This window comes from Chroicocephalus ridibundus, chromosome 3 (genome assembly GCF_963924245.1).
Source record: "Chroicocephalus ridibundus chromosome 3, bChrRid1.1, whole genome shotgun sequence".
NCBI classification, from domain to species: domain Eukaryota; kingdom Metazoa; phylum Chordata; class Aves; order Charadriiformes; family Laridae; genus Chroicocephalus; species Chroicocephalus ridibundus.
The window spans coordinates 106,210,139-106,221,482 of NC_086286.1; the positions used below are offsets into that span (position 1 = coordinate 106,210,139).

The 11,344-nt window shown below is 44.2% G+C and overlaps 1 protein-coding gene across 1 annotated transcript in view; it reads right to left on the minus strand.

Annotated features, from left to right (window-relative positions):
- Window positions 1–86: 86 nt before the first annotated feature.
- KBTBD11 (kelch repeat and BTB domain containing 11) overlaps window positions 87–11,344 on the minus strand; it is a 20,602-nt gene continuing 9,344 nt past the window's right edge. Inside the window, exons 2-3 of the mRNA XM_063330350.1 lie at window positions 8,459–8,590; window positions 87–8,025 (exon numbers count right to left, since the gene is read on the minus strand). Of these exons, the coding sequence (XP_063186420.1) occupies window positions 6,178–7,950 (1,773 nt within the window). The 5' untranslated portion in view covers window positions 7,951–8,025; window positions 8,459–8,590 and the 3' untranslated portion in view covers window positions 87–6,177. The remainder of the gene's footprint in view (window positions 8,026–8,458; window positions 8,591–11,344) is intronic.

Sequence of the window (11,344 nt, forward strand, 5' to 3'; positions counted from 1 at the left end):
TTGACTCTGCTTTTACTTACACTGCTGTAAATCCACTCCAGCCAAAAATCTGACATGTGACATAAGACTGGGGCGTATCCTGGGAAAAGTTATGCGTAACTTTTAGAAATAAATAATGTACTTTAACATACTGACAAGGAAAAAAAAAAGAAATAAGAACTAACTGAACTAGAGTTTATGCTAATCTGCATTTAGGCAAGTGCTTTCACTGATGAATATTTCATGTTCCCAATACCCAGGGCACCATGAAATTAAAATATTCCCTCTTTCTTAGCCTAACATTTCCTAAACATTTTACCTTTGTGATAATCCATATAATTTTGTCTTTGCTTTATGATATGAACAAATATAACACTGTTTACGGATTGGAGGGATGACAAAAAACACCGATTACCCAGAAATCCCTAAAGGGGAGCATAAGCTTTTTTGTATGTATTTATTTCATTACAGCATAAGTTGGAGTACATAAAAAGCTTTACCTATATATACTTCAAAAATGAAACTGTTAATACATCAGTTACACATATAATTCACCTGAATTGCAAACAGTGTCTAAAGCATTTGCATTAGTTAATCTGTTGTAGTGGCAGCATCGACATTGTTATTTCATGATTTCACAAACTTGCCCAAGGTTTATCCACTAAGACTTCAAAGCAAAGCACAAGAGTCCTGCAAAAAGTAGCTTATTAAACACTACGGTTGTTTGAGATGTATTGCAGGTGCAAAATGACAAGACTAACAACATAACTGGTAAAATCTCAGGCTGTTTAAGAAATATTCAAAAAAAATTGTCCTATAGCCATCACTGTCTCAAGTACCAATTCCGGTTTCCCTTCCCTGCTACTTGTTTGTTTCAACTGGATAGAAAGTAGGTATTTTTGACTCCTAATTCTCTTCTCTCCTATCCCTCTGCCCCACACTCCTATTTCTTCCCATTGAGTAATTTATGAAAGTTAGAGCGCCTCCAAAACAGCCTGCTGACCCCTAATAGTGATGGGTTCATTCCAGCAGCTCTTACTAGAGCATTTGGTGGGACAAAACAAATGAAAAGGGGGTGATTATTGAGTGCACAATTTTACTGAGCTTTCGTGTCAATCTCTCCTTTTAGTAGCAGTAATGTGAAAATAAGAATAGTTCCAGTAATCTACTAAATGTGCGGAACTATTACAAACTTGCGTTAAATTATCTCAGAGTAGGAGTTGAGGCAGTAAATATACTTAAAAAAAACCATACTTTGCTACAATAGTAGTCGGGCTCATACTGGTAATAGCTACACAGAGATGGTCTGTTAAATCCAGTGCGAATCTGGTGCATAGAATAATGGCAGATAGAAAAAAAAGAAATTAATTAAATGCTTGTTACTACAACTGCTCAGTGGTACCACCATTTCCCCTTCTTGTGCTTTCTTAAGTTTCCCAGGAGCAACTCCACTGGAAAGAAAAAGCCCAAAGATACAATTCTGCCTAATTCTTCTGGGTTCATTCAAGTACAAAGCACTACACGTCAGTCCAGACACAAAGAAAATCACGCCCGCACCACTGTTAAGCTTTGGGATAATGAAGGGTAAGACATCTACGGAGCGGACAATGGAATGGATACCATAGAGCAGGAAAAGCAGGAATAGGCCACTCATGAATAGCGATAATCAGGATACAACACTGAGAGCCAATCAAACAGCACAGGAGAGTTACAGCTTTCATGTGAATAATTTATTCTTTTATCACTTTATATTTTACCAGGTACTTATTTACAAAGAATTTTTTTTGTGGACAGAATTTACATCAGCTACTGCACAATCTTATTCATTAATAGGGTATGATTAACATCCTTCCCATGTTGCTTAACAGTGTCTGTTTTGAACAAATAGGGTTACTCTTTTGCCAATTATTCCTTTGACTTAGTTTCCAAGTGTAAACAGAATTTGTACAAATGCCTTTGCTGCAATTAAGATTTCTTTTTACGGAACCAGTTAATAGATGGAAATAGTAAATCTCCATCTGTTATTAGCATTTGCTAAGAAGGCTTGTTTTTTTATTCAAGCAGGGATTTAGCTTTAGATGCAATGAAGGCTTCAGGCATTTCCACGTTAGGCACTGCCACGCCTCTTTACCAAGGCATCACCCCTGAGAAGAATCCAAATTGCCTGCTTGGCCTCCCAGTACAGCGCCTGGAGTCCCTCACCTCAGACTGGCAACCCAAAACACAGAGCCCAGCTCGAAAAGCTTTCCACAGAAGAAAACTTCCCCAATTGCACCAACTAAACGTGTCCTCGATTACCCATCCGGGATCTGGAGCCTGGAATCAACCCAGAACTCGGTGTGCAGGAGCCTATGTGTGCTTTTGGAGGATCTGCATGCGGTTCATCCCTGAAAAAAAGCTGTAGGAGGTGGTCCCGATCCTCTTCCAAATAGACATCTGGATTTGGGAACACACACACATGAACTGGGAGGCCCAAGTTTGGTCCTTACTCAGTTTAAGGGAATTCAAGCCTACGTCCTCCATCAGATGACCCTGAAAACAGGAGTACTCTAGGGAGGAAGAAGCAGAAAAATTATCTCCTGCATGTCCTATTAAAAGTGGGAGAAGGGGACTGTGAGATTCATGGAGAAGACAGCCAGCAGAGAGAACCATATCTCTCAAGCTAGCCTCAGACCACTCAGTGAGGATGAGGGTTTGATTTCACCTACCTGGATCGTTTCTGAGATTTTCAGCCAATTAATGTATAATAGAAAAAGCATAAATATTTAGAGATCTGGGATTAGCTCCAAGAGGTCCTTCAGTCCATTGCCAATCAGGCAGTGGGAGATGTGGATCGAATCCTTGCAGGCTAAGAAAGTGAACACACATCTCCATGCTCCCATGCAAATTCAGTAGCCTTCAAGGTACTAGATAAAATAGGTCAGTTTTAAAAGCAAAACATATGCAAACAAAACTTGAGGGTGGCCTGGCCCTTTAGTTTGTACCATAAAAACCACCTTACGCCAGAGGCTTCTGGGTATCACACCATGTCGTTTCAAAGGAGTTGAGGCAGTAGCTAGGCAGGTGCCCAACTGCTCAGAGGTGAGCAGCTCTGAATGGGTGGAGGGGAACTGCTCGGCACCTCCGCATGCCAAGGGAGAGCGGGCGCTCAGTTTAAGCAAAACTGGAGAGTTCCGAGATGCCAATTTTGATATTTAAGTGCCTGAAGTCTACCTAAATTCTGGTTTTAATACCCAGGTTTGTTGGGTTGGTTTTTTGGGTTTTTTTGATACACTGAAGATATAACTGGGGGAAAAAAACAACCCTCAGCAAATGTGCCTCAGGCTTACCAGGGAGGAAACAGAGGCCACAGAGTAGGAAATCTGGCTAGAAACAACGCCTCTGCTGTCAGTCATCAGGCTGCGATTATGCAAAGAGCGTACAAAGGAAACAGGTTTGACAGACAGCTACTAATGAAGACCAGACTCTGCCCTCACTTAGACTATGTAAACACTGAAAGCGGGTAAGCACTTGATTCAACCTTTTTTAACAATAGGAGCTAGAAAATACAAACTACTGCAGGTTCGTAGAATGCTCATTACAGTAAAGATTATTTCCAAATGTATTTCCTCATGGTGTAGAGCAACAAATATTGGGAGAAAGGATATGTTTCATTCTTTCCCAAAAGCCTGTGGCATATTTTCGCAGCTTAAATCATGGAGACTTCCCAAAACTCATTTAGAAGCATTTTCATGCATTAGCAGGAATGAAAATGCTTAATTACTGCTTAATTAATAGGAATGCAAAAGCTGGCTTGATTCCTCACTATGCTGTAGTATAAGAACTACACTACATAATACTTTGAACTACAAAATCATATTGTATTGCAAAATAAAACAGACATTTCCTTGTGTGTTCCTGTTGATTCTACTAATTCAAAATCTCGCCTAACGCTTATGTCTTTAGTTTTACAGCTTGAAATACTTTCTACAGTTAACATTAAAACGATGCTGAAGGCAAACATGTAATTTTTCTTTCCTGCACAAGCTACAACAGTATAATTTAATTTAGAGTCAACATTTCCAAGGATTCTTGTCTGAGAATTAAGTCCATCATTCAGTGAAAAAAACCAATTTCTTTGTGAATCACTAACGAATATGCCACCTGTGGTATTAAATTCCACTACACCAAACTCTACTGAGGCTAAGATAAGCATTGCACTCTGCAGGCCTTCATCTCCTACCTGGCTGATATTTTAATTAGCTCACTAGGGAATAGGCTTGCTTGGCTAAGAACTTTTAGGACTGGATCACTGTTTTCTACAGGATGGCTAACCAGATCAGCTGCATTAAAACCCTGTGCAAGACAGATGGAGAAAAGGAAAAATAAAAAACATGAAAGTGAAGGAAAGAAGTATCTATAAACTTCACTATTCTCTTTTGTGAAGATGGTGTCTCTTAGGACAGAGCCTGCTGCCTTCCTTTGGAACTATCAATAACGTATAACAGTGCTAATGTCCTGTTTAACAGAAACATCTAAATAAAACATAAAAAGATCTGCTTTCTTTGATGTAAGGTCCCCATGTCTTTCTAAAATATGAATCTATACTAGAGCTTTGAGTATAAACAAATCCCTTACACAGTCCATGCCAGTTCCAGGCTGAGTTACCAATAGCAAAAACACTGGTTGTTTTTTTTTTTTTGAGAAAAGGTTTCTCAGTGATTTACCATAAAGCTAAAACATTTGCCTTGCCTACTGATATTTTTTATATAAAATGTATAAAATAAATGCATGTGCCCTTTTCAATATAGTCTGTCTGCGTAGATGGTTTACACTTTTCCAGTTCTGAGTAACATGACAAAAAGTATGCTCCAACTTCCCACAGGCGGGAAGAAGCTTTGTAGGGTTTTGTCTCGTTAGGATGCTGCTCCACAACCAGTGCTCTTGGGCGGTTCAGAATTCCAATGACAGCGTATGCCATCAGCACATATTGCAATTAACAAGGACTTATTGATTACAGCAATCGTTAGATTGAAATAAATAAAGCAGTCTCTCAATCAAAAGACAGGGAAATAACATCATGCTAGTGCACAATACAACCAACATGTGTAGCGCATTCCTATTTTCCATGTCCTCCTTTGATGGTCTTGCACTAAGTTGGAAAAGCCTCTTGCCACAGGATACTGAACATACAGTGAAACGTTTAAGCTGTCTGCAGTCAGTTTCAAGGAATTTACATTTGGTTTAGGTTAATTTTCCTTGACCTGCAGTTAATTAAAGAGCAGCTGAAGTACAAAATATTTCCCCCAACTCTAGCGGCATACATGGTCATGTCAATCGGTTGCAGTTTGAACAGCTTCAGTTCGTTTTTGTTATAATTTAAAATCTCTGATAAAAAAGGTAATAAAATGATGTCTTTTTATACAGAAATCATTGCCTTTTTCAGATAAAGAACATAACAACATTTCATATCTGCTATAACATGCCACATTTTAAAAAGGTAACTTGCCTTTTTTTTGTTTTGTATTCCAAATACGAACATGTGGCACACATTTGTGTTGCTTAAAACTTAAAGTCTGGTATCTGTTAAATCATTCATTGTAGTTGAAATTCCTGGGACCACACAGTGCCATGCCTTCCTTAAACTATCTATTGCACCAGAAATGAAAGGCTGTGATGGAGATGTTCCTCCTATACTTTTCTAACACAGGAAATAGTTGGTTTAACATAAAAACAAATGTAGCTAAACTACATTGCCAGCAGTATTTATCCCTCCGCATCATCACAGAGAGAAAGAAAACAAATGGCAGAAAAGGCTCCAGCCCAGATTGTGACTACGTGTAAACACGCGACCAACACTTAACAGTAACGTCCCATTACAACACTGTTGTCAGGAATTTTTTAAAATTCAGGTGTAAAAAAAGTTTTTCTCATACCAGGAATTGGCACAAACATAATCCAGAGATTATCCTTTATAGCAGCTTTTCCTTTCATGTGCTTGCCTTTTCACACAAAGCCCAGCAAACACCAGAAGAATTACAACTGAGTTACAACCAAGTGGCTCCAGCTCAACATCTTGGGAGCGGAGAGGAGGAAAAGGGGAGCCCCTTCTTTCTGCAGACACGCCAGAGAGGCTCCCTTCTGTAGGGGGGAGTTTGTGGGTCCCCCACAGCTGCAATCCAGCTCCCCATTCAGGAAGCCAGTGCCAGGCTGGCCACCTCACAGCGGGAGGGAGCTCTCCTGGTCCCCCGCTTTGTCCAGCCTCTCAGGCAGGGTGAGCACGAAGGGTAGGAGCACCCCCCTGGCATCCAAGGGAGCTTTAAGAAGCTCCCCGTCAAAGCTGCCCTTGAGCCCGCCATCCGCTTCCACCTCACCATCCTGGGCTAGGCTGAAGCGGAGGGTGCCGGTCCGGTTGACGCAGTAGATGGTGTTGCCCAAGGGGGCACAGCGGAAGGGCTGGATGGGGCCACCACTGGGCCGCAGGCTTGCACACTGGCTCCAGCGCTTGGCCACTGTGTTGTACCGGAAAACTTCGACACCACCACCAGTCCCGCCGCCTGGGCCCTGCTCCCCACCACGGCCACTGCTCACATCAAAGCGGTAGATGAAGCTCTTGAAGGCCACCATGTCAGCAGAGCGCCAGCGGCTGCTGTTGTAAGGGCACTCCTGCCACTCGTCACGTTTGGGGTCATACTTGAGCAGGCGGTAGAAGAGGGACCCCCCTGACACATAGATCTCCCCGTTGCAGGTGGTGGCCTCATGAGCCACAGCAAAGGCGCCCTTGGGCAGGGGTGCCACAGGGCTCCAGCGGTCGGCTCGTGGGTCATACCTCTCCACAGTGAAGAGGCACTCACCCCCCACGGCATAGAGGTAACCGTCCAGGGCCAGCAGCTTGAGCTGCGAGCGGGGCTGAGCCAGTGGCCGCACCTGGCTCCAGGTGTCGGTGAGGGGATTGTAGCAGAAGACCTTGTCGGAGAGGCGTGCCCGGGGCTCACTGCCCGCTGTCCCCGCTGCGATGCCCCCTGCCAGGAAGAGATAGTTGTGGAGGACACACATGGCGCAGCCCTTGGCGTTGGCCTCCTCAGGCAGGCGTGTCAGCACCCTCCACTCGCCGCTGGACTCCTGGTAGCAGTGGATGAGGGAGCCACTTTCCTCCAGCGACACCACAGAGGAGGGGCTCTGCGGCCGGCTGCTCTCACGGCTCTGTGGCCGGCTGCCGCCACCCGGCCGCTCAAAGGCATCGCTGACCTCAGCCACCAGCAAGCAAGGCCGTCCAGCCTCCATGCGCCGCTGCAGGATGAGGTCCCGCTCAGTGCCACTGAGGCGGCCATAGACACCGGGCTCCCGCAGCACCTCCAGGTAGTGGTCACTCATGAAGCGGTAGGCAGCCTCCCGCAGCTCCGCCAGCCGCTGCTTCTTGGCCAGGCAGAGGAGCTGGTAGCAGTTGTCAAGGCGGAGCTGGGCACGCATGGCCTCTGCGGCACAGTGCAGGGCACAAGGCATCTGGAGGACACGGGCACCACTCACCACCTCAGCCAAATTGTCGTGCCGCACCTCGCCCATGCGGGCCGTGTACACGTAGTCGATGAGGAGCCGCAGGGCCCCGTAGCTCACCCCTTTCACCCGCAAGACGTCCCGAGAGGCGCGGGCACGAAAGTAGTCACTCTTGGCCGCCAGCACCGACTTGTGCGCACGGATGCGACGCCCCGACACCTCGATCACCAGGTCGGGCTCCTCCGCCGGCCGCTCCCGCGTCCCCACCGCCTCCTCTCCCTCCTCCTCCTCCGGCTGGCAGGCGGCGTTGTTGATCTCCCACTGGCTCTCCACCACTCGTCCGCCGCCGGCGGGCGGCTGCGGCTCAGCGGCGCTGGCGCTGAAGCAGAGGGAGGAGCTGAAGCCGCAGGGGGCGGCCGGGGTGGGCGGTGGAGGCGGCGGCGGGGCGCCGGGACCGGCCCCGCTCTCCTCCTCCTCCGCCGTGCCGCTGCCCTCCATGGAGCCGCGCTAGCTGGGCCTGCGCCGCGCCGTGCCCCTGCGGGGGGCTCCCGGCCGCTGCCGAAGGGCCATCACCTGCGGGGGAGAGCGGAGAGCGCTCAGCTTCCACCGCCGAGACACCAGCTCCCCCCGCCCGGCTTCTCGTCCCCCACCGCCCTTCTGCTGCTTAATATTGTCAGCCGCCGGGCGGTCCCTGGTGTCCGCGGATAAACCGCTGCTTTTCCCTTCCCGGGAGGATCCATCCCGCGGCTCTGCCGCCTCCCGCAGCCCCGGGGGTGACTGCACTAGCTTAGCCCCCCCTAAAATCTGACCTCTTTCTGGGGGGGGAGGTGTCGCCCCGGTGTGCAGCTCAACGGCCTGAAAAGCAGTTCTCATTTTCCTGCTGCTACGCACAAATTTTAAGCAGTTTGCACGCGCAGCATCCTTTCATGGCAACTGGTCCCTACACTGTGCTGGGCAGTGAGGGCAAACGTCCTTTAAACTAAGATATTTATCATAATTTATTCACCTTATACAACTATTTCAGAGGAAGGTCGTGGCTGCAATCTATTCTGGAAGGAGATTCCACACTAGCCAAGTTTTCCTTTACGTGACCTTCGTGAAAGTTTCTTCATATCACCACTCCTCATGTGCATTCCCCCTGTTTAAAAGAAAGTATAAAAAATTGACCAGTTTTAAAAGGGATAAATTCTCACTTCACTCAGCAGTTTGGGACTCTTTCTTTGAGTTATATTTCCTTTAATAGGATATCTATAGTATTCTAAAGTGACCAGAAGCATGCTAATAGCTTCCAATTGTTTACAAAACACATCAAAGGAAATTTTTTTTGTTGTTACGACAAAAGCAATCTGACGTGTATGTAACAGCATATGTAGCTGTAATGTGTTAGCGAGATGCAAGTCAGACTTCAGGACTGGTTCATGTCTGAAAGATTTATGGCTTCTGTTAATAAAAAGTAGAAGCGAGCAAAAAAATCACAATAGATAATTAGAACATGAAGTTTCTTCTGGGAAAATGGCAGGCCACGGGGCACAGCTGTAAGTAGGTTAGTCCCCGTCAGCACAATCACCACCCAGTTGCATCTTCATTTCACAAATGTAGTTTTTAGAATTTAACAAAGTGCTGTTTGTTTGCCTCATGTTTGTTTATGAACTTCCCAAGCTTGGTTTAAGTTTTGATGAATGATGCATGAAAATTGTCCAAATGTCCTTAATTTCATTTAATAAGTATCTGCAGCTCTGATTCTATTTTTAAGGAGGTTATTAATTTCCATTGAAATCCCCGTTGGCAGGTTTTTCACAGTCCTCAAGGAACACTCATTTCTATGTAAAATATGCCTTGTGACTTCCTTTCAGCAGAGATTATTTATTTACCCTATTAAATTAATATTAGGAAAATCTAACTTTTTAATTTTTTTTAGTGAAAGCATAATTGGTAGGTGACATTGTCTGGAAACTCCTGACACAGACATGAAACCTAGAAGCCCATACTTGCGCAAGCAAACTTCACTTAAATGATAGTATCAGTCTTGTCTTACGGGTTTTTATTTTGAGCACTTGCCCTGTGAAGGACTTTCTACTACATTTGATCACATTCAGTTAGACAATAAATCAATACTGAGGTTTGATTTCTGGATAGTTGAGCCTTTGAGACCATAACAAGGTTTCAACAGCATTTGAAAACTCTTTACTAGAATGAGTAAATTTCACAAACTTTGTATTTCTCACCTGGGTGTTTAAAAATCTGGCACTTAGGAACTTTCTGCGACATTTTATGAACTTTGGATAGCCTTAGTGGCAAATTTCCTGAGGTCCAGACCCAAACTCGGTAGGTTATGTTTTACTGACTTTTCTGCAGCTTTAACTAGAGAAGGAGCAATGCAGTGATCTGTCTGTACACTTGGTGTGTCTGTAGAAGATATATTGATTAATTAATAATTTAAACTGGACAGCATCCCTATCGATGTGATTTTGTTTTTCAGTGCGTCTTCACAGTACTGAATTCACTATGTTACCATTTTTTATTCTGATTTATTATGCTGTAGACATTGAGATTAATCTACTTTCTGCTCCAGGCCTTCCAGAGCCCTGATGATCAGCCTTATTTGAGAGCAGCTACTGTAACTGACACTGGCAAAATGACAAAGGTCAAATGGAGATGGTTAGAAAAACACCTAGAATGTCAAGCTCTGATGTACTGTTATATTAAGAAAATTGCTTCCAGTATATAATTTGTAACATAAGTAAGTAATTGAAACATTTTGTGTCTCCTCTGCTCTTTCTTGGGCTGAGTGCCCTGATATTCAACCCTTATCTTGCTACAGTTCTGGATAGCTTGACGTCCTCAATCGTGAGCATTCAAAGGGTGCTAATATACTTTCCCCCGTTGCTCTAAATATTACGATCTTTCCTGGATGCAGACACACCACACTTCTGAAACCAATTCTACTTATGTTCCCTCTCTACAAGAAGGAATGAGTAGATTCAGATAGTCTGAAGCTCTCCATCTACTGCTTGGTTTTGCAAGTGAAACTATAAAGGAAGAATGAAAGAGTATGCTACCAAAAATAAAAAGTGTGGGTGTCTAAATGTGAGAAGTCAGAAACAGTCACTGTAATACCAATAATATCTCCATATGGTAAATGGATTTCCTGCATCATGTCTCGAAGGAAAATCACCAATTAGAATATTCAAAGTCGTTAAAAACAGCATCCAGAAAAAGTGATCTTTTCAACTTTCTTGGCTAATGAAACTAAAAAGGGTGAGAGCCTCCTCAAGCACAGTAATCACACCTTTCCCCATATTCAGATATCTGCTTGGCTTAGAAGTTTCACTTGACACTGAGATGATGTTGAGAAAGAAGCTGCCACCCACCATAGTCCTAACAAACACCTGTGTTAACGTCCTCATGAGGAATCACGAGGAGGAAGAAGGACTTGCTAGCAGCAGAATTCTGAAGAATATTGTTTTCTGGTATATTTATAGCTATCTACCAAAAATATGTTGAAATTTCACGCATGAGCATGAGGAGGATTTGAATCAAAGTATCACATGCAATTTAGGCAACAAGGGACTCTACAGGGAAGCCAAAGACTTAGAAAAGCTAAAAGAGACTTTGGGGAACTTTGTCAATTGACAGAGCAATGACTGCTCCAGCAATCTCAGTGTCTGAAAACAAAGTATAAGGATTGCACAAAGATGAAGCTGAAAAAACAATTCAGAGGAGTTGTGGAACCTTCCCATTATTGAGCAACATGACCGATCTGAGTTAAAAGGTCATGGATTTAGTACAAAAGAGGAAGAAGCTGAAAGGGGCTGATGGAAATAAAATACTGAACTCGTTCTTCATTTTTTTCTTATTTAGGATGATCAAAGAGTTGTATTGCTGTTCTGGC